The sequence below is a fragment of the Vulpes vulpes genome, chromosome 13 (assembly GCF_048418805.1).
Source record: "Vulpes vulpes isolate BD-2025 chromosome 13, VulVul3, whole genome shotgun sequence".
Taxonomy (NCBI): Eukaryota; Metazoa; Chordata; class Mammalia; order Carnivora; family Canidae; genus Vulpes; species Vulpes vulpes.
In genome coordinates, this window is record NC_132792.1 from 17,614,358 (window position 1) to 17,638,382 (window position 24,025).

General features: G+C 41.9%; 1 protein-coding gene across 1 annotated transcript in view; it reads left to right on the forward strand.

Annotated features, from left to right (window-relative positions):
- SNTB1 (syntrophin beta 1) overlaps positions 1 to 24,025 on the forward strand; it is a 232,020-nt gene that overhangs the window by 98,289 nt on the left and 109,706 nt on the right. The window contains exon 2 of the mRNA XM_072733993.1: positions 1,249 to 1,465. Coding sequence (XP_072590094.1) covers positions 1,249 to 1,465 — 217 coding nt within the window. The remainder of the gene's footprint in view (positions 1 to 1,248; positions 1,466 to 24,025) is intronic.

Sequence of the window (24,025 nt, forward strand, 5' to 3'; positions counted from 1 at the left end):
TGGAGTAAATGTTCTCTAGTTTGTACCCATTCCAGTCCACTGCCATTTGTAAAAACAGGTACTGGTAAGGAACTTAGCCACATCCGCCCCCCACCCCACCCCCAGACCCCAACCCCAAAGCAGCACAGAACCAAACTGTGCAAATGGCAGAGAGAAGGATGCGGAAGTTTATATTGCATGTTCCAAGAATCTAGTTGCCCTGTCAATACAAAAACTGTCTAAGGACCAAATGCTTAAATTCAGAATAGGCAAATAACTTCTTAAGACTGAGGAAACACATCAAAGAGCAGAATTTCAGTCTGCTCCACTCAGCCTTTGAACTATTTTTTTTAATTCTACAAAAGTAATATGCACATATTGGCTAAACATAAAGATGGTATGAAAGGGTAATAAATGAATAGTAAAGTCTATCTCTCCATCAGCTTGACTTTTATATTTCTACCCCCCACAGCTAACTGCTGTTCACATTTTCTTATGTCCCTATCCAGAAATAGTTGTATATATGCAAGCCTATGGTATTTATGATTTATATACAAAAGATGACAGTATGTGTACTCCTCTCTACCATTTTTTTAAAACTAATAATAGATCTTATAGGTCTTTCCACATCAACACATCTGTATCTATCTCATTTTTTTAAATGACTGTGTAAAGGTCTTTCACTTTGTTTTTCTTATGGACATTTTGGTTGGTCCTAGCTTACAGAAGGTATTTTTGCTCTTACAGATTTTTCCCATTGCAAAATAAGTGTACTTTTATGTGAGGGTTATTTTGTTGTTTTTTTTTTTTGCATATATGTTCTTAGCACTATTAACTGAAAAGCCTGTTCTTGCTCCTGAATAGGGACGTGGTTAGAGAATGTGGCTACCAGATTCCCTACTTGCATATCGAACAATTATGTGCCTTTACGCCTACGTTATGCTTTCTCCTCTGCCCACTTGTCTTTCAGTCTCTTCCTCAGAATGCAACTTAAAATCAGAAAAGATAAAAGTTGTCATCATTGAAAAAAGCTGAAAGTAATTCTCAAGTTCAGGTCATCGTCGTACAAGTTCTAAATACGACTTTGGTATAGAATGTAAATAACAGAAAAACTGTTTTGAGAGGAACAGAAATTGTGACTCTTGTTCAGAATTTAAGAGGTTCGGTATTAAAAGCTCGTCTGATGCAAGTCTGAAAAACGCAATCAGGCTTTCCAGAAATTCAGCCGCAATGTATTTAAGAGCCCTGTTGTTGTCTTTTTCCTTGCAGTGAAGTACATGCGAGAAGCCACCCCCTATGTGAAGAAAGGCTCCCCGGTATCAGAGATCGGCTGGGAAACGCCTCCACCCGAATCCCCGCGGCTAGGGGCCAGCTCCTCAGACCCCCTGTCATCACAGCCCTGCTCCTTCCATAGAGATCGGAAGAGCATCCCCCTCAAGATGTGCTATGTCACCCGGAGTATGGCCTCTGCTGACCCTGAGAACAGGTAAAGGGCCTGAGATCTCCATATCTCAGCCATGTGTTGGCCGCTGAGGTTGCCAGGGCTGTGCTTGTGTTCTGAAAACACTCAACAATTTCCAGAGAATAGCCTGAGAGGGCCCCGCTGAAATAATGCATGTCTTCAAGCCAGGCCTCCTTTCCTCTCTTCCTCTACCCTTCTTCCTGTCTTTTATCCTCATGACTAATCTGTGTGCTCAGCTTTGGTTCTGGGAAGAGTTGAAGAATTGGAGTCAGAATTCAGGTGCCTTCCCTAGGACTACCATTGCTAGTGTATGTGGCTTTGCGCAAGTTTGTCAAACCAACAAACCTCAGTTTTGTCATCTGTAAAATGGGAATAATCAAAACGGATACCTCACTGAGCTGGAAATCCATGTGAAGTGCGGATTTCACACCCGCAGGAAAACCTTCAAGAATATAAGGTCTAATAATATTTAGGATTAATGTTAGGGAGTAGTAAGCACATCAGCTCCCCTGGACGTCATGCCCTCAGCTGTGTACTTGGAAGTTTTCACGAGAGGATCCTTAATGCAGATTTCTGCTCCAAACCTCTCTTTATGCCCAAGAGAGAAAAAGGAGTGGCTTTGATCCAACCCTGGAGTGTTATTTCTCAAAGCCTGTACACGATTTCTCATGCAACGGGGGAGAGATAGCCCCCAATCCATGGTGATTATAAGAAGTCTAGCAAGACGAGCAAATATTTGGGGTCCCTGTTCCCCCAGATATCTGACTTTAACTCATCTGAACAGAAAACATCTCTTTGGGAGGAAAATAAGAGATATGTAGAGGAGAAGGAGAGGAATTGAGCCAGCAAATGGGGAATCTTGGTGATCTTGGCATCTACATTCAAATGCTAAAAATAGGGACAGCTCTACTGGCCCTTATTTGTAACATGTGTGGGACAGCTGCAACCCACCCGAGTAGGATGTATTTGGCCACGTTCTGAGTTGCTTGCTGATGGGGAAAAGCCAAAGGGAAGGGGAGGAAGTTGCCTCCTTGGCTCAGAGCTCAAAGCTTTTTTCGTTCTCTTCCTAATAAGCTCGCTCAGAAAGCTGCTAGCCTTTCTGATTCTAGCAGCTGCAGGATCTAGCCGGCTCGCCTCCCATACCAGTTATGTCTGCACAGGGATCAGAGCTGTGGTGGTGGGAGACAGAGGGGTGTATCAGCCAGAGAGGAGTCAGTGCAGGCAGACTAGAGAGGTGGCAGGATTATTCCCCGAGCCACTCCAGCCTGTTCTCTGTTTCGTTCCACTTGATTTCTGCTGATTTCCTGGGTTCGCAATTGATGTTCTGGTTACTCTGGGCTTGATCTTTCCTGGTCTCTTAGCTGCCCAATCAGACAAGTCCTTTCGTCCAAAAGTCTGATGTCTAAGGTGTTAGATCTGGTGCATTCATAATTTATCGAGTGCTTCTCTTATGCTGGGCATTGTGCTAATTACTTCAGACCAGAGACTGCAAAGTGGCAGCCGACAGGTGTACCCATCCCACAGATACGGTCTGTCTAGTGTTGTAAAGAAATTTGAATTATTTACCACATTGAGTCTTTGTGGGAAATTTCACACTAGAAAGCCAGATTTCTCCTTTTCTAGAAAAACAGAAAGATGTAGTGATACCGTCAGGTCCACGTTGCTGCAGGCAGGTTTCTAACCTGCAGGAGTCCAGTAGAGGCTTCTTGTACAAGGGAATGGACTCTCCTCATCGCTCCTATTGTCATACAGGTGGGGCATTCTATTAGTTACCGCCTGGTCCTTGAAACTGTAACCCTGCCTGGTCCTCTTAACAGCCCCCTGAGTTTCACTTTGTCTCCATTTTGTAGGTAAATGGAGGCTCCGCTCTTATATAAGTTCCAAACATCATAGAGCTAATACTTGGTTTTGCTGAGTTTCAAATGCAGGCCTGTCCTGTGGGTGACAGTGTCAGTTTGCCATGACTAGAAAAATGCAAACAGGAGAGACTAGGAAATATGGAATATTGTAGAAGAGATTCATGTCTGGGGAGAGAGTTTAAGTCAATGATTTCTAGGCTTCTTTCCAGCTGTGGACTGTGGACTCCAGCTATCACTTCCTCCTAAGTGACCGAATTCCATTTTAAAGAATATTTTGGGAGACATCAGGCCTTCAAACATTGGAGACTTCATCTGTCAAGCCAGAGAGGGAATGCATTTTTTAAACTTTTACATCAGTGGTCTTGGAGTCCACCACTGATGGGGTGGTGCAGAAGAGCCTCTCCCGCCAGGGTGTGAGAACCACAGGGCAGGATTGAAGACGGGAATCCAGCTAGGTCAGAGGATCCAGGTGGGGACTTGAGTCCAGACGGACCCAGAACTACTGATAATGAGATTGACCTTTGACAGTGTGTACATATATCAGATCACCATGCTATATACCTTAAATATCTTAAGGTTTTGTTAAATATACCTCAGTAAGGCTGGGGGCAAAAAAAGATCATGGTTTTAGGTGAGTCTTGACCCTGGTTGAGGAAGAGAAGAAAAAGAAAAAAGGAAACAAATGTTTTACAGTATGGGGACTGTAAAATGGGGACTCTGCAAAACCCAACTTCATGCTGGACCCAAGACACACGTAGCCCACAGTGATTTTAAGAGGCACAACCCACAGAGATGGGCAAAGCATACAAGGCAAATGCAAACTAACAACACTGACAAAAGGTACCAGTACCTTTTGATTTTGATATATGAATGGGTAAAATGCAGACCAGAAGCACAAAACAGGACAAGGGACTGGTTGATGCTAAAGGTGAGTGCACAAGGGGCATTCACCAGTTGTGACTGCACACCAGATACCACAGCAGGGGCCTTTATAGCAGAAACCATAGACGATGCAGGAATAGAAATGTTCTAATAGTAGGTAATTCAGCGTACTCTCAGCCCAAGTGGACAAAAATCGGTAAAGATAGAAAAGACCCAAACCACGTAATTAGTACGGGAAATCTGGATACATCACAAACTTTCTACACTGATGATAAAGAATACCCTTTCCTTTCAAATCCAGGGTAGAACATCGGCGAAATTAACTACAGGTTAGCTCACAAAAAAAAAAAAAAAAAAAAAAAAAAAAAAAAAAAAAGCAGTAGATTCCATTGAGGTAGGGATGCTGTAGAGAACGTTATCTGATGATAGTGGAATATAAGTAGAAAATTATTTGCAAAACTGAAGCACAGAAAACCTTTCTTCTTGGGTTTTTAAAAGCTCTCTATGAAATATCTCTTGGGTCAAAGAGGAAATAGAAACTGAAATTGTAGCATTTCTTAAAAAGTGAAAATAATGCATATTTTAACCATGAAAGAGAAAGAAGGAGAAAGGGGGAGGCGGCTCTGCTAGATCCTCGATGGAATCTTAGTTCTGCCACTTAGGTGTGAATTTAAGCAGCAATTATCTCGTTTGATCTAAATAACACCCCTTGGGGGTCGATATTCTAATCTCTATTGTGTAGACAACGAAGTGTAGTTCAGAAATGAGAGTTGAAACAAATGGTAGATCTGGGGTTCCAACACGAAGCCCACTTTCTTAATCTTGATACCCCATTGCCTGTGCCTTTCACTACTGGGAGAACAGCTCACCTGAACTGTAAGTGCCATGGCCAGGAGTTCATGGGCTCCTGGATGCCAACTGAGAACAGACGACAAGTGCCACAGCATCTTGGGGCTAATCCCCTCAGTTGGTGACACACAGCTACTTAGAGTTTGCATTAAAAACTCTAATGTTCAATTTCTCAAATAGAAACAGCCATAGAACAGCAGGGAGGATTGCTGCTCTTTCTGTGGAAAAGGTCACCCAGCAGGCACTGAATCCACAAGAATATGTCACTGCTAGTGGTTGTCAATGATTACAACACTTTTTAAAAAATTCTGCTGCATAAATATCTTGTTGTTCATATTCAGCTCTTGGCTGCCCTAGTCCAGGGCGACGTCCCCAGTCCTCCAGACTCTTTGGACATATTCCCTTCCAGATGTTTCATTTCTGGCTTGCTCCTTCCCCATCCTCTACCATCTACCCTACATCCAGCTAGCCAAGGGAGGGTGAAACACTCAAAATTTATCCATTTGCTCAAGATGGTGCCCTGTCACCTTCAGCAATCTCAGAACTCCCTAGTATTATGTAAAAACCTTACAAGGTTCTGGCTCTTCCCTAAATGTCCAGTTCCTCCCATCTCATCATTTATGCCCAGCCACCCTTAAATAATTCACATCCCTGACAACTTCCTAGATACCTTTTAAAATTCAACATAGGTGAGGCACTGGTCCCACTATGCCTTGTGTGTAGATCTGTCCCTGATGGCCCTTTATTATGACTTGAGATTTTTTTCTTATGTGCCTACTTAGTTCTGAAAGTCATTTAGATCCTTGGGGTCTGGAACACCCATGTTATCATTTTAAAATCCCAGCTTTCTAGGACATTGCTTGATACGAAGCAGGCATTCAAAAATATATGATATGTTAATGATGAATGGCATATTTATCTGTCCATTTTTGGTATTTTTAGCTTCTCAAACTTTAAAACCTTGGGAATAAAAGAACAAATAAAAACACAGTTCTATCCTGCCAGGCTTAGCAAACTTAAGTAAACCAGAACAACCCATTCGTGAAGGCTGACTGGGTAAAAGCAGATGGACCCTTATGGGTAGCATATGAAGCTTTTGTCATGACTAGGTGCTCTGGTAACAGACTCTATTGTAGATCTTCATGGTTAAATTATGAAGTGATGCATTATTACTATTTTCCTTTTTTAAGTTTTAAAAAGATTGTTATTTATTTATTTAGGAGAGAGAGAGAGAGAGAGAGAATGAGCAGGGGAGGGGCAGAGGGAGAGGAAGAAGCAAACTCCCCACTGCACACAGGGCCCAACTCAACTCGGGCCTCGATCCCAAGACCCTGAGGTCATGACCTGAGCTGAAGGCAGACACTTAACCAACTGAGCCACCCAGGCACCCCTGAACCTTGCTTGAAAAACTGCATTTCTGTTTACCATATACAAGTGAGAAATTCACAGAAGATGTTGTTGTGGTTTCAAATGGAGATGCTCCAGTCAGTCAGCACATAATGATTCAGAGGATATGATCTGATAATTCCTGTAGGATATGGAGATATGTTGTCATAAAGTGCCCTCAGTGATGTCCAGTGCCCACGTTTCAGCCACAGAGGACCAAGAACATGATTAGTGGTGTGGTGACACTGGATCCATCTCTAAGGGGTGGACTCATAACAAGCAAAACAAATGCAGTTGTCAAGCAGATGTAAACACTCAACATAGGACAGTATGGATGTCCTTCCATTGCAGACAGTCTGCATTACAAGGCAAATATAAAAATAAGTGGAATATCAGAACATCAAGTAACAAAAACAATATGGACTTTCAAGGCAGCCTAACCAATCAGTTCCCTTCTTGTGGGAAATTAAATTGTTGCCAAAGCTATCAATACAAGAGATGCTAACAAACCTTAAGAAGTGTATTTTAGACAAGGAATCTGAAAGTCACCCCTTCTGGGATCAGGAAAGCTTTGCCAAGGTGGCCATTATGGTAATTAATGCTTTACTGCAACCCCCATCTCCTTTGGGCTGCACTTAAATGGGCAGGGCTCCCCAAAGTAGATGGCTCCCCTCTTCTTCTGTTCACCCAGTATAGTCCTCATGGGGATCAGAACATCAGACTTAGTTTTAGCTCATCAAATTAAATCACTTTCTAGTCTTGGCTCATCAATGTTGCTCCCATATCATTTTGTTCTGAGTTTTAAGTCACCCTAAGTACTTTCGTTACACTTTTGTAAATATATGGCCTTTTGGCGACCACCAGAAAAGAGTAATCATCTTTCTAATTTAGCTTTATTTCCTTCTTTACCCAGTGTTTGGGGGCACACTATTGTCCCCTTCACCCAAAGCTGATGTAGAGTTCTCAACCAAACTCTTTAACCTTGGAGTACTATTGAAAAGGCCCCTCCATTAGTCCCTCCAGAAGGAAGATTCATGGGTTCTATCCATCTTCTCTCCACAGTAAATGCTTGCTTGTGAAAAGTGCTTCTCCTTTTCAGAGGCTCACAAAATGTGTACTTTCTTGGTTCTCTTTTCGTCATTCTTGGTTAGACACACCATTGTGGCCTCATAACTGCCAGCACACCGTGATTGACGTTGCATTTTGGAAACAAAGGGAAAATGTAAAATCGATTTACAACGGTGCTGTAATAGTAAATGGACACAATTTCAGTGTCTCAAACAGAAAAGGCTCAAATTAACCAACCACTCACTAATATCAGTGAGTAAAACTCTGGAGTTGAGGTTAGAAGGTAGGAGTTTTTTTTTTTTTTTTAATTTTTATTTATTTATGATAGTCACAGAGAGAGAAAGCGAGAGAGGCAGAGACACAGGCAGAGGGAGAAGCAGGCTCCATGCACTGGGAGCCCGATGTGGGATTCGATCCCGGGTCTCCAGGATCGCGCCCTGGGCCAAAGGCAGGCGCCAAACTGCTGTGCCACCCAGGGATCCCGAAGGTAGGAGTTTGAATCCCAGTTCTGTCACTCAGTCCCTTTCACTTTAGATAAATGACCAAATCTCTCGGATTCCCAGCTTCCTTATCTATAAAATGTGCTTGCTAAAACTGACCCGTTTAACTGTTGTGATGATTTGGTGCCAGTTTAGACATCCCCTAATTACTGGCAGCATAACTGTGCCATCAATGCAGCTTTCAATCAAAATATCCTCAGTCCTGGGTACAAGGGGAGGGAGGGCCTCCCCCTCCTCCCAGCAGACAGAAGTTTCCAGGTCATCTCCTCAAGCTGTTGAGCAGAGATTATTTTGTAAGACATTCTTTCACAGAGGTTTTTATCCTTTTGGGATTTCTGGCTCTCTGCAGGAAACTCGTTCCAGTTTCCCAAGTCTTGGGCTCTCAGAGTCTTAACTATCATGTATGTGTTGAACTCCAGGTCCTCAGCCCACCCCCCACTACTGACCTGCCATAACCCCTCTCTGCTCCACTTTCTAGGGATGCTTTATGATCTACTTGAATAATGCTCACCACCCTTGTTTTCAATGCTGCCCCCCTTTTTTTGACATCTAGGAGTTATCCTTTCTTTTTTGCAACCTTAGTGGTACATTAAAGCCCAAACAAGCAGGGTCTCCTGGGTGGCTCAGTTAGGTGTCTGTCTTTGGCTCAGGTCATGATCTCAGTTCCTGGGATAGAGTCTGGCATGGGCCTCCCTACTCGGTGAGGAGTCTCCTTGTCCCTCTCCCCTACAACTTGTGTTCTCTCTCTCTCTCACTCTTCTCTCTCTCTCTCAAATAAATACATAAAACCTTAAAAAAAAAAAAAAGCCCAAACCAGCAAACTTATCTTATCACATCTGGTATATCCAGGTGTTCATAGTAGAAGGGTTTCTGAATGTGTGTAGACTACGATGGACCTGGAAGCCTCCTCACGTGACTAGATTAAACTTTTACAGTAATGTATAAAACTAAAATCAAACAAACAAAAAACCCCGGTGAATATATTATCGTTTGTATGATCTACCACTTTCATTTGGAAGTGCAGACTTCCGTCTACCACCAGGAGCACCATTTTGGTGATGCTTAGTCATCTCTCTGTATCTATGTCTCTGTTACCTCTGTCTCTCTGTCTGTCTATTGCCTCTCTTTACTAAGCTTCTATCACAATCTATCTATCATCTACCTATTTTTGCTTCTTACCTTGACAACCCCTGGTGAAATATTTCTATTATTATAGAAGGGTATGCATTAAAAGAGAAATGACCTTGGTGTTTGATTCAACAATGCTCACATTCTGCTTTTGAGAAATACAGCAGTAAAATATATGGTAACAAGTTCAACAATTTGTTTAAAGGTGTTGGGAAGGGAAAGTTCCGAGAGGTTGGGCTGAATTAGTCAAAAATCTGAAAAATGAAATAAAGTCCTAACTGGTTGTGTTCTTTTTTAAGTGCCCATAATTAGGCAGAGTAAGAGGGCATGGCTTTAGCATTCGTAACAGACCTAAGAAAATAGATAAGACACTACTTTTTGAAAGTTATTTTAAATGAAAGTTTAAATGTTATTAAAACAAAGACAGTTTAAAAAAACAAATACATCCAAAAGATTTATTATTAAAAAACAATTGGCATTTATCATTTTTTGGAAGCTATTTATAAATTAATTGAGAGACTCATATCTGAGATCTGGAAAATTTTCTCATGTTACGTGTTTGGCACTATCCTCCTCTGTTTACTTTGTTGTTGTTGTGTTTTGTTTTGTTTTTTTTTTCCTCTCTCTCTCTCTACATCTGCTGTTGGAAAGGTGACCTCCTGGATTGATTTTCTAAGTCTGTTTCTTTCTCTCTTATTTCTATCACTTAAAAAAAAAAAAGTTTTTGTGACCTATCTCACGAATATAGTGTGTTTTAATTTTACCTATTATTTTTTAGCTCTTTTTTTGGTTCTCTGTTCCTTTTTAATGGAATTCTGTTCTTGTTTTATGGATACTATATTTTCTTCTTAATTCTTGGAGATGGCTAATTGGTTTTGTTATTTTTGTCCTATCTCTCCTGTTATTATTATTTTTTTGTCTGTTTATTTGGATCTTCATCTAACCAGCTGGAGTTCTCCTCAATTGTTTGGTGATCCTTTGCTAGGATCATTTTTTATACTGAAGGATGAAGAAACCTTTCAGAACCCACATGTGAGAAAGGGGGTCATCAGTTGGTGGGAATTCACATACAATTACTGTTTGGCAAGTCAGCCTTATCAGAAGACCTCTTCCAATTCTGCGAATGTTGGTGTTTGGAACTTCTGTCTGGGTCCATTGAGAAGAATTATCCAGTCTTCAGGTGTGGGTGGTGGGGAGAACACCTGGTTGTCAGCTTTCTGAAAGTCTCACCACTCAGTTTGAAGACCTCACATGGGACCCTGTTTTTAGCCTTGCCTCACCTTTAACTCTCTCTCGGGAGGTTTCAAGCCCCTGCAGGTTGTACAGAGCCACGAAGCTCACACTTCTCTAGAATTCTCTCTGTAGCCCTTCAGGTTGTAATGTTTCAGGCTCCTTTTTCACTCTGGGCTGTCTGTCTTTCAGACACTGTCTGATCCATTGCTGTCTGTCCTTCAGACATGTATTGAGCACTCGTTCTCTGCTGGGCTTATACATATTTTACTGGGATCTTTTAAGGGAGAAGAGATGAACACGAATGGCCAAGCTACTGTTTTCCCCCCAAAAGAACCCTTGCATAATTTGCATCTTTGTATACAACAGAGTGCACAAAAGGTTCATTTTAATGAGCTTAAAAAACATTTTCATAGCCTTGTTATTTTTAAGAAAATCTGTTTCCTCCAGATAAACTTGAGTATTCATCCTAATTATCATACATTTTTAATCAGTGGGTGATGAATTAGTAAGGTTTCCCTGGCAATGGTAAGCTAGTAAAAAACTATTTTTGGATAGCCTTGAGAAAAGGAGTTGAGGAGAGTGCTCACCAAGCATGGTTCCGTGATTTCATCAATACCCAATAAGACGAGTTCATTTTAGTTCATTCCTGTGCCTCTAAGCACCATTCCAGGAAAATCTCAGTTTCTCCTCCTTTAAGAGCATTTCAAAAGGTTGAACTTGACCATCTGGGTGCTGAGAGACTTTTGCTAATGTTGACTCTCAATATTTAGGTCTTGATCCTTTGCTCTTGATACATTAATTGAACTCCATTTGGTTTGCAAAAAGCTGCCCCAGGATTTTCCAGCAGAGATAATGAAGCCTCTGAAAATAACCCAATGCTCTGACGCAGGCATCCTCTTATTCTAGCAGGTATCACCTGCTATGGGATGGGTAGAAGAGGGAGAGAGAGGGCTCCATAGAGCAGCCCCTGCCCTCCTTCCTCAACACACACATAGAATTTAACTTGCTGCAGGGTTGATGATTTTGGGGCACAGATTACTGCAGATACATTGAAGCAACACTTAGACATACAAGTTCTGTCTATAGACAGGTACTTTCTTTGTTCTTCAACAAAACTAGAACAGGAATTTTCACCTTGCTAGTCCATTCAACCTGGTTGAAATTTCTTTCATTTTCTTAAATTTCAATATTTTGATAGACAGCTTTGTCTATTCAGGGTTTTTTGCTGGGTCCTAAGCTGCTGCAAAGGCAGACTTCATGCCCTGACACAGCTTACTGTCAGGTAGGGAGTATGCATAAGTAAGCTGGCAGTTATAAAACAGTACTCTAAAAGGCGATGCAAGAAGAAAGGATGGAAAAGGATGGAAAGCTATGGAAGCTCCTTCATAGGAAGACCACCCAATCCATAGTTCTGTTTTTGGAGGGGCATCGGTGGTGGCAATGGGGAACGATTGTCAGAGGAAATGATGTCTGTATTGAGATGCATGTGATAAAATAGAAGTTAGCCGGGTCAAAGGTTGGGGAGGCAGACAGAGAGGGCATTCTTGGCAAAGGACATTATGAGTCTAGGCACTGAGGTAAGAAAAAACATAGCTCTGTTAAAGAGCTAGAAGAGGGTCAGAGTCTTTGGAGTAGTCCATAAGAAGAGTGTATCCAGAGTATGCAGAGATGGTCATGATCTGAGCTAAGCCACTTTATGTTTTGGACTTTATCCTAGGTGGGGTCTGCGGCAGGGGAGTGACACCACAAAGATCCCTCTGGCTTCATAGTTAAATGTGGACTGCAGGGACCAGAGAGGAGGCTTGGGTAGCAGTCAGAGGGTTATTGCAGAAATGGAGGTGAGAAATCATCCTGACTTCTACTGGAGTAGAACAGGAGCACCAAAGAGAAGTTAAATGAATTTGAGAGATTTTAAGGGCCAGAATCTGCTCGAGTTCCTGATAAAATGGGCTTAGAAGCATGAGGCAAAGGGAGGAGTCCAGAACTAGTTTTGCTCTGTTGCCCATGGATGCAGAGCCATGGTCAGTCACACCTGAGCCCTATTGCTAGGTGGTTACACTGGTGCTCAGTGAATGGGACTGAGGACCAGCATGTTTTGGTGGAGGGTGGGGGTAGGTAGAAGCATAGGACAAGAGTAGGCCTTTGGAGATACTGCCTTGATTGAGAATTATTGAGAGCATGACTGTCTTTTGACAGTCTTATGTCCCTACTTGGATTTTCAAGTTCAATGCAGCATGTCCTGCATTTCTTTTGCATTTGCCCTCATTCTTAGAATGGCATGTAGAAATGACTCTGTAAATACAGAATGGCAATTGCAGTGATGTTGGTCAGGGTGACTGGTGTCACTCATGAAGCGTTAATTGAAGAGTGTTGAAGGAAGGGACCATTTCCAGAAGAGCAGGTTGTGTTAGCAGAACCAACAATAGAGAAGCACTCAGGGCTCCAGGGCACAGCAACCACAGGAAGCTGCTCCCACCCTAGGAACTGAGGAGCAAAGAGAGAAAGTTACTGCAGCCTGGAGAGGACTGGAGCCCCTGGAGATGCACTGTGGCCCAGGGAGGGTGGGGGTATGTCAGGATCCTAACCTTTCTCCCTCATGCCCTAGGATCTCCTGGTGGTGCTTCTGATTGGAAGTCCAAGTCTAGGGAGCCTGAGTACAGTTTTATTCTTAGGGCACAAAGCAAGGCAAAGAAGGGGAGAGAAAAATCTGGAGGAAGCAAAAACAAAAAATAAAATCATGAAAAGTGTATTTATATTCTGTCTTTTTGAAAACAGGCCTGATATAATGTAACACATGAGAACTAGTTATAAGAAAAAGGTGGTTTGGGCACTTCGTTGGCTCAGTCGGTTGAGGGTCTGCCTTCAGCTCAGGTCATGATCTCGGGGTCCTGGGATGAAGCCCCACATTGGGCTTCCTGCTCAGCAGGGAGTCTGCTTCTCCCTCTACCTCTGTCCCTTCCCCTATTTGTGTACTCCCCCTCCCCTCTCAAATAAATAAATAAATTCTTAACTCAACACTTCATGCCCTGACTTTGTTGGATGAAAACACCTTGGACAGCCCCAAATCCATACTTACAAGGTCCTGCTTCATAACCTTCTAGATGGTTATGCTCCTTCTAGAGTTTTGATCAAGATTTCTTTTATCCACAGTGAGGCCAGAGAAAAAGACAGTCTATTTCACTCTGTCTGGAAGCTGCAGGGAGTGGTCAGGGCACTTTAGTTGAGAAATGGCTTTCATGGTGGATAGTTGTCCTCTCATCGGACAGCAGACATTCAGACGGAGTGTCCTCTTCCATTAGGACTGGGGAAGCCAAGTAGGAGCACTGCTGTCACTGCACTGAACTGGTTTTCACAGTGACACAGCCATAGACAGGCAGAGATGTGAGGAAGGGGTCTGTTTGACCAGTAACTGTTCATCAGTGGAAAATCCTGCAAAATCCTTTTAATGTTAATTTTCTCTCGTCTAAAATGCCAGATTATTTACTCTTGATTATTTACTCCCAGACACACTTGCAATTGTAATGTGGTACCTTTTTTTCCCCCTAGAATAAAACTCTCTCCTCCACCTCTGTTATGAAACACACAGTAAAGGCCAAGTAGGTGCAATTTGTTTTTGTTTCCTGTACTGTTAAATATTCAGGCAATCAGAAAGTGTTTCCTTGTGTTACCTGGAAACAAAACACTCGACCCAGAAGTTAGAATTCTTGGAGCTAGTTTCTCAAGCTCTCTGGCAATATTTTTTTTTGCATGTGTTATGCAATCCTGAAAAGATGATTGACTTTCAGGCCAGGCCAATCTGAGTTTCTTTGCTAGCTTCTCTACTAATTACCTGGGTAGCTTCGGTCAATTTACATATCTTCTTTGAATTTTTTAAATATATAAAATTAGGGTGATAATGTTTCTGTTTTAAGAATTAAATAAGTTGGTATGTCCCTAACAGCTTACACCCAAAGTAGACACTTAGCAAATGTAGTCTCTTCCCATTTACCTCTTTTTTTCTATTCTAGAAATATCCATCCCTCAGAAGATCACCAAAAGATTCTTTCACTGGCATGAAGATGCATTAGGATTTTTTTTAAGATAGTTTTATTAAGTGCGGGGAAAGCCCTGGGTGAAATACGGAGTTGAAAAGTATGAGACAGCTGTTTGGACAGATGAAGACCACATTGTGACTAAACATTTCTGTCTGATGCTGCAGCTATAGTAGCTGACAGTTTGAAGAAGTGGGTCAATTTGCAAATAGTATCCTTAGATTAATTTCTCCAGGAAAGACAGAGACAGGGCTTGAATCACTAAAAGGGGTGGAATTTTACCATGGCCACATACAGTTTCATAGAAATAGTCCAGTTGAGCCTTGATGGCAGAAATCTCCAGCCCCCTGTCAGATATGAAGAGAAGGAGAGTGACAGTGAGCCAGAGTAGGAATTTGAAACAGCATATTTCTGCTGATGCCATAGTTCCCCTAGGATCCTATTGACTTCAGTTTATACCAGGCTTCCAGGCTTCACAAGTCTATTATCATTATGTATGCATATGAATGGCCAGCAACGTAGAACGTGTGTTTCAATCATTTTTTTCTAGTTCTACACATCTTTCTACTGTGTTCCATCGTGTGTTTCAATCATTTTTCTCTAGTTCTACACATCTTTCTACTGTGTTCCATCCATCTTTTCTTTCTTAATCCTTCATAAAATGAGAAGTACATCATTTTGAGGCATATGCTTACAATTTTTGATGTCTTGGAGGAGAGAGAAGAACTAACTAGTAATTCCAGCATTGAGCTAAGTGAACTAACCAAATCTCCATTTACAATCCAGTGTCCAGAGTGGCTAAGAACTCATGAACGGTAGCTCTCTTAGAAGTCTGAATGTTATGGCGGAAAGAGCTCGTGGCTTTGAAAACCCACAGACCTACATTTAAATCCTAGCTCTTTGTGATCTTGGACACCTAATTTTACCTCTCTAAACCCCAGCTTATCCACCAGTAAATAATAAAACAATGAAAGCAGAATAAGAGCCACTTTTCGGAATTTTTATACAGATTAAATGCCTCTCAAGATGAGGGGTATACACCGCCTTGGAAAAGGTTGGTTTTACCAGGGAGTATATAAAGCCATTGAATGAAAAGGTGTACCTTCCAAGAACATAAATTCTGCTGTGAATTTTTGGAGAATAGAATTTGTTATAGAGTTCTTTCATATGAATTTTAAAGCTATAAGATGAGATTTAAAACAGATTTATGCTTGCAGTTATTTTAGCTTAAACCTAGATTCCCTAAAAGTACAAGTTCACTCATTTCAACAATTAAGAGTTCTCAGAAAGTTGTTAGAGAAACTAACAACTTATATTATGTATATAATAATATTTGGTAAATGTTTGTCAGGCTACAGTGGAAGAAACAGAGACCAATCTAGGTGACTTAAACAGAAAGGTATTTAAGGAATTAGTTGCTTACAAAAAGTGAGAAGGCCTTAACCTAGGTCGCTGTTAATAGCCCTCAGGAGTTTATAAAACTGATGTATTCAGAAAGGTGGAGAACCAGGGGGTTGCCACTGGAACTACCAAAATGATGCAGGACTAGAGAAGTGATCCAGGAATCAGGGAACTGGTACGAAGGAACTGGCACCTCAGGGACACCTAGGGGGCTGGTGATGGGACGTGGGCACTCCCAGCCAGCTGCTGTTGCTTCTTGCTTTTGACCCTGGTATTCTTGCTTACGAGCAGTGGTGGTCAAAACTTCAGGCAGTCAAAATTTCCACCTTCCCAACCTTCTGGGAACACATAAAACATATATTCGGCAGAATCTAATATATTTAGGAAACCTTACTTATAAGACAATCTGGGAACATGTAATTTTAAGTTAAAAAAATTTTTTTGAGCATTCTCTGTTGTAAAGAATGTGCAATGAGGTTGAGTTGCACACAGTATCCATTACACAGCGTTGGCTACATGGTAGGAGCCCAAGAAGTGTGAAAGCTCTTCCTTTCCCCTGTCAGGACTCAGAATAAGAGCTTAAAGGAAACTTTGCACCTTGATACAGTTGGAGGAATTGTGGCAAAGATAGTACCTCTCCTACTACATCAGTTTTGCTGAGTTTTGGAAATAGGTTGTAGTGGCAGAGACACCCACCAAATAGTCCTTTTGTTCCCCTGAATTTCCAAGTCTTCTTATAGTTTTTTTCGGGCCTTGTGACTAATTCTGGCTAATGAAATATGAGCAGCAATAACATGTGTGCTTTTGGGCTGAGGCACTGATGGGCACATGTGTTCTGGGAGTCGTAACTTTGAAAGAGTGGAGTTTCTTTACACCTGACTTCCCGAGTGAACTAATGGAGCAGATCACCATGCTCCCCCCTTTCCGCCATACCCCACGTCACACCCTTTTGGGAATATGACATGCTATTTTCATAAACTTTGGTTATGTTAGATGGCAGATTTCAGGACAATTTGACACCACAGCATAAATCTATTGTGACCCATGTGATCATCATGGAAATGTCAAGCTGATTAATATATACTGGGACATAGCGGTAATTCTCATGGAGCTAGGCATCTTTAGTAAATGAAATTATTTCCCCTCTCTTTCCCACCTTATATAGTCCCCCCCCCCAATCTATATAGTGCCCCCCTACATTATATAGTTTTTAATGTAAAATCTAAAAGCAACCATATGGCTTCTTTTTTAGTTGACATTATCCAAGTCTCGAGTGAGCATGACCTAACAGTACCAGATAAAGGACCACTGGGTCTTTTCACACTAAGAACATGCAAAGCGTGCTTTGTTATTGCAGTTTTAGGTATAGCATTGGGAACTGTTATTATTTGTGGCTAACGCTCTTTCCCTGTGGATCTAGAGGATACCTTTGTCCAAAAGGAAGTCTTGCCTCTGTTTATTTCAGCAAAAGTAGATGTGACTAGAATATAGTCATATGTGACTAGAGTATTCCCCAGCTAAAATGTGAGAATTTGTGTGTATGGTCGTGGCCTTTCCAGATGATAATCACTTACTTTCGAAGACAAGACCATCAATTTTTGGCAAATGAAGAACAGAAACTTAAGAATGCTCTCCTCTCATATTTACCCTCACCTTTTACAGGTCTCTCTTATTTTCATGCAAATCGGTTTCCACAGCAATAATTCTCAATCTTCTTTTTTTTTTATTCTTGTCATTGCAGCATGGGTATGAAAATAAAATGACATGATGTATGTTAAAGTATTTCATAAGCTATGAAGCTGAAGAATGTAAGAGAAAAACAGGCCTCACTAAAGAATTCTACACCTCATCACCCCTTCACTGGGGCCAGCAAGAAACCCAGAGCTTCCTCTGGCTGACTCTCCGTGTGTCATCCTGGGTAGCTCTTGCCGTGTGGTGGTTTCACATTTATTTGTGTCTTTATTTTACTAACATCTGGCTCTGTCACTAACTCTGTGAGTACAGTGGTCTGGTTTGCCTTTGCTTGTCAAGCTAACCCTAGCGCCCAGCCCAGTCAGTGACTGGCTCAGGGCAGGCCTTGAATAAAGAGTTGTTAGACTGAGGTATGTGCCAATGGATGGACTGATGAGCCCATGAGGGAGAGAGAAGGCAAGGAAGACCCAGGAAATAAGGGCAGAGCTTCTCAGCTTCCCCACTCAGCATTCGTAGGGTCTGCAAGTTACCACTGACAGGGCCAAACAGATGTTTAGGATTTCTTCTGGTATGATCTTTGTGGTGCCTTGGAAGTTCCCCAAGATACTCCTGGTCCCCAGATGGAAAAAAAAAAAGTCCTTCTTTACAGTGATTGCCTCGGTCTGTATATTAGGTTGCCAAAAACTTGAGGCCCCATTTCTGAGAGGGAAACTATCTGTTAAGGCACAGCATTTGTGTTTTACTGGGAACCAGGACTGTGACCTCTGCTAGCTTATTTGTAATAGTTGGAAGGCTTTAATATTGTGAAGGGCTCCAAGTAGCTCCCCTACTTCAGTGTGACCAGTGTTCTGATTACTGTTGCAGGCCTCTAGCTTAGAAATGCTGGTGAACTCAAGCCCACAGGGGCTGGCAGGGAGCGGGCGGGGGGGGGGGGGGGACGGGGGGCGCGGTGGCCTCAGGAAGGTCAGCATGTCTCCCCTGGGTTTTAGGCCCACGCCCTGGAGCTAACCAGTCACGATGGATCCAGAGGGCCCCAGCTGCAGGCACTTCTGGGAATCCACTGCTCTGTGCTGTCCAACTGTCCCCACATTGACCTGCAGAGCCCAAGCAGAGAGGATGGCTTACAGCTACAGGAAGTCAAAATCCAGCCTGCAGAAGCATTTTAGTCAGGGTCCAACCAGGAAAACAGACTATCTAGGCATTTTATATTTATTTTTATTTATTTGGGGTGGGGGGGGAGCATTTTAAACAGAGGGAATTTAATGCAGTGAATTGGTTATAATGGTAAGAGATAAGCTGGGAAGCCAACACAGGTTTGCCTTCCCTCTCGCCCTCTTGTCTCTCCCCCAGTGTCTCTTATGTGCAGAGGCCATGTGACACAGAAGCCTCAGGTAATCATCCCCTCGTGATATTGAGCAAAGTCAGGGAAAGTGCAAGGAATGGATTTGACGACCAAAAGTCCCAGGATGGGCCCAGGAAGGCACCTGACACATTTCTATATTTCTAGTGGTTAGCACACAATAAGTGCCCAATAAATATATATATATAAAGATTTTATTTATTTATTCATGAGAGACACACAGAGAGGCAGAGACACAGGCAGAGGGAGAACCAGGCTCCATGCAGGGAACCCGATGTGGGACTTGATCCCGGGTCCCCAGGATCATGCCCTGGGCTGAAGGCAGGTGCTAAACTGCTGAGCCACCTAGGCTGCCCTAAATATATATATTTTAAAGATTTTATTTATTTATTTATTTGTGAGAGACACGCAGAACAGAGACATAGGTGGAGGGCGAAGTGGGCTCCTCCATGCAGCACTGGATCCCAGGACCCAGGGATCACGCCCTGAGCCAAAGGCAGATGCTCAAACATTGAGTCACCCAGATGCCCAGTGCCCGATAGATATTAAATGGAACAGAATAATGATCAGTACATGACTCTGATACTCAACTCTGTGCATTAAATGAAGCAAGTCATTTTATCTCACTGAGTATAATCCCAAACACAAAGGAGAGAGAATGTGACTTCCCATCTTCATCCTAACAGGTAGATGATTCTGATCCTTAGTGTCTTGCCACAGCTCTGTGTCACCTTCAAGAGCTTCTGTTCTCATCATACAAGACTCTCTCTGGTCAATAGCTTTATCAACCTGACCCCCCAGACTGACTCTGGAAGTCACTCTTTTGAGTGAGCCCTTCATGTCAAATGACTTTAATAGGATTTCTTTCTTTGATGACACGTAAGAACCCAAGATACTTCATGGCTCTGATCCCAAATATGTTGCTCTAGGAATTCACTTTAAAACATTTTATCATTTATTTAATTATTTGTTCCTTTATTTTTTTCAATAGATAATACATATATGTGGCTTACTATGCACAAAGGGACCTGCAGAGAAAGATAAGTCCCCCTTTAATTCCTCTGCCCGAGCCATGTGGTTCTCCTCCCTAGAAGCAACCACTATTATCAGCTTTCCATGTTGAAATGTCAACTTAAGACTGTTATTTCCCTGAATTTTCCAGGAGGCAAATATATTCATTTCCTAGGCCTATAATAACAAATTACTAAAAACTGAAAGGCTTAAGACCACAGAAATTTATTTTCTCACAGTTCTGGAGACATTTAGTTTGTTCTTCCCAAAGGATTTGAGGATGAGTCCTTCCTTGCTTCTTGTGTTTCTGGTGGCTCCCAGCAATCCTTGTCATTCCTTGGCTTATAACTTGTTGCAGCAATCCAAGCTCTATATGTCTTCACTGGCCTTCTCTCTGTATGTGTATCTCTGTATCCTCTTTTTTTTTTTTTCTTTTTAGAAGAGAAAGAGAGAGAGCATGTGTGCCATGAATGGGGAAGGAGGAGCAGAGGAAAAAGAAGAGAATCTTAAGCAGGCTCCTTGTGGAGCCCAATTCAGGGCTCAATTTCACAACCCTGAGGTCATGACCTGAGCCAAGATCAAGAGTCAGACATTTAACTGACTGAGCCACCCAGGTGCTCCTGTATCCTCTTCTTATAAGAATACTAGACATTGGATTTAGGGCAACCCTAATTCATGATGACCTCATTTTAACTAATTGTATCTGTAAAGAGCCAATTTCAAGTAAGGGGTCACCTTGAGGTTCTAGGTAGACAAAATTTTTTGGGAGGGATATTATTCAACCCACTATAACAGGTAATAATGCATTTGTAATTTCACCAAAGTCATACTTATATGGTGGCAAGCGTGGGGCTAGGGGCAGTCAGTGATTAAAAATACAGATTCCTGGTCCCATCTCAGATACACAGAATTGGAACATACACAGAAGGAGCTTAAAAATCTACAGTTGTAACAAATTTTCTCATTATGTCTAGTCATTGGGTAAGTATGGAAAGTCTTCTTTTGAAATAAAAGTAAAAGTCCCAAAGTATAAAACTTGATCCAGAAGACTTGGGTCAAATACTAGCTAGTAACCTTCGGCTTTTTATCTAATGCTTTTGGGCCTCAGTCTTCCTATCTATAGAATGGCAGTAATAATAATGGTAGCTGCATTGTACTAGAATGTACTAGCAATTTCCATTGCTAGAAATGGAAAGGGCACATGTTTAGAGATTCTAGATGTGCAGAGCATCTAGCAGGAAGATCTGGGACGTGAACCCAGAACTTTTGAGTCCATGTCCATTGTGCACTTACCACTGAAACCTGTCTTGCTTTTGATTGAACAGAGGAATTGTACGCAGGAGTCCTTTAAAGAGCTTATTTCTCTCAAGGAATATTAAATTTGATTCTATTCACAAATCCATAATATATGCACACATACCAGAAAGTACTTAGTGAATAAAACAATATGTAATTTGACACTTTGGTGACATCTTCCATCTAGAACTATCTACTTACCTGACTACTGCTAACCCCTAATAGATCTGTTTCTCAAGCTACCAGTCATCCTCAGCCATCACACAAATATCGCCTGCTCTGGGCAGTCATTTATGTCTCCTTCCCTCCAGATAGAATCATTGCTATTATTCTTTTTTTAAAAAAAAACATTTTATTTATTTATTCATGATAAACATGGAGAGAGAGAGAGAGAGGCAGAGACACAGGCAGAGGGAGAAGCAGGCTCCATGCCGGGAGCCCGACGTGGGATTCGATCCCGAGACTCCAGGATCATGCCCTGGGCCAAAGGCAGGCGCCAAACCACTGAGCCACCCAGGAATCCCCTCATTGCTATTATTCTGAGAAACCCCAACCATTATTATTTTTTTTTTGGTACTTTCTATACTAAGTCCAAGGCAGTAAAGTGATTAAGGACTGGACTTTGAGCCCAGCCCTTTCTGACTCCAAAGTTTATATGGCATAGAACTATTACTGTACTTTCTCTCTCTCTCTCTCTCTCTCTCTCTCTCTCTCTCTCTCCTCAAATCCCTCCCAGAATTATCCTAACCATTCTGTATGGGGTAAGGGAAGATAAATCTGTTTCCTCCAATGAACTAGGACTCCTTCTACTCACTCATTCCAAAGCAAAAACCCTGTTTCATTCATTAGTGTGTCTTGAAGTCCAGAACAGTGTTTCTCAAAATGTGATCCCAGACCAGAAGCATCAACATCACCAGGAAATTTGTTGGAAATACAAATTCTCAGAGGTCCATGGGTGGGACCCAGTGATCTGTAGTTCAACAAGCCCTACAAGTGATTCTGACGCACACTGAAGTCTGAGAACCACTGTAGGACCACATCTCCTCCTACCTACTTTCCAAAACAAAGTTGAATTCTCAGACATCTGTGAACTCTTGTTAACAACCATTGCTGAAGCAGCTTGTTAGCATGCCTGACATCACATTATCATTGCTTGCTTCTCTCTCTGAATTGATTTTTTAGTGCAGGGGTTTGATCTAGTGCATACTTAAGTAGCCAGAGCCTTGTCCGGTGCCTGACATATAGTAGGTGCTCATTGCATGTCTGCCAATAGAATGTATGAATTCACAAGTAGAAGGAAGCTAGACCTGTGCTTTTGGGAACACGATATGTTTTTAGAATCTGGAAGGAACCTTAGAGAGTGGTTTATATCAGAGTAAACTGAAGCTCTCAGTTGAGAAGGCCCAGGTTATGACAGTGACTTTGTGGAAGAATGAAATATGAATGAGGAGGTCTCTGTCTTCCAGCACCTTGTGACTCAAAGTATATTGCATCAGACAACCAGAGCAATGCATCCATTACCTGAGGGCTGGTGAGAAATACTGGATCTCAGGCTTCACTTCAGGCCTTTTGTTTTTGTTTTTGTTTTTTTAATAAATTAATTTTTATTGGTGTTCAATTTACCAACATACAGAATAACACCCAGTGCTCATCCCGTCAAGTGTCCCCCTCAGTGCCCGTGCAGCCACTCTGGAAAACTGTGTGGAGGTTTCTCAAAGAGTTAAAAATAGACCTGCCCTATGACCCAGCAATTGCACTGCTGGGGATTTACCCCAAAGATTCAGATGCAGTGAAACGCCGGGACACCTGCACCCGGATGTTTCTAGCAGCAATGTCCACAATAGCCAAACTGTGGAAGGACACTCGGTGTCCATCGAAAGATGAATGGATAAAGAAGATGTGGTTTATGTATACACTTCAGGCCTTTTGAACCAGAATCTGCATTTTAATATGATTCATCTCATTACAGTTGGAGAGGCATTTTCATTTTGACTAGACCACTGGGCTTTCACCAAACTAATCTCTCATCCTTTAGTTGAATGTCTTTTTTTTTTTTTTTTTTTGGTTTGTTTTCTAGAGCTGAAATTCAATTTCCTAGTGAATCCACAGGTGTGAGGAATTTATTAAGGAGGGGATGGTGATGGTAAAATTAATTAAATTCACTTAGTGCCTTAGAAATTAAGCTTTAACAAATGATCGGGAAAAGTTCCTTCAGTGCAGATGGGATAACTGATTTCTCATTTAGAATAGCACCCACCCTGGCTCAGATCCAGGCAAAATGTCAGCTGCTCCAACTCATGAAAGGTCAACATATTGCTTCAAATGACTTTTGTGAAATGCTCATCTCAAAATTGGAAGCACTGTAAAGATGGTTATATGTAATCCAACTCCTTGGTGTCATCAACCTTGTACCCTTACCCCAGCCTGCTACCCCAGCCTGCTTTGTTCCCTCGGATTCTTGGAGTGGAGGGATCATTTAAAGCTTTATCTCCTCCTATCTGAAGTAGTGCCAGCTTTCTATCCTGGTGATGGGAGCAGAGTAATAGCATGAACTAGAGAAGTCAACAGCTCATTAGCATAAACCACTTCCCTCTAGAGTTTCAACTTCTGCCCCTAAGTCTAAGCCTAAGGGCTGCTTAAAATTAGCAAAATCATGTGACTCGAGTTTCTTATTTCCTCCAGCTGTCCTTTATGCATAATTAGAGATGGTGTTGGCAGGCACCATTAAAAAAGAGGGAATGTTAAAAGCATGGATAGTATACAAGCCCTATAATCGGTTCCTTCCAAAGTTGTTTGCTGTATCTGGAAACTGATAACAGGTAGGCAGAGCCCCCTTTGGGTAAGTTCATCTTTATAAACACAGTAGCTACCTAATAAATACATTTGAG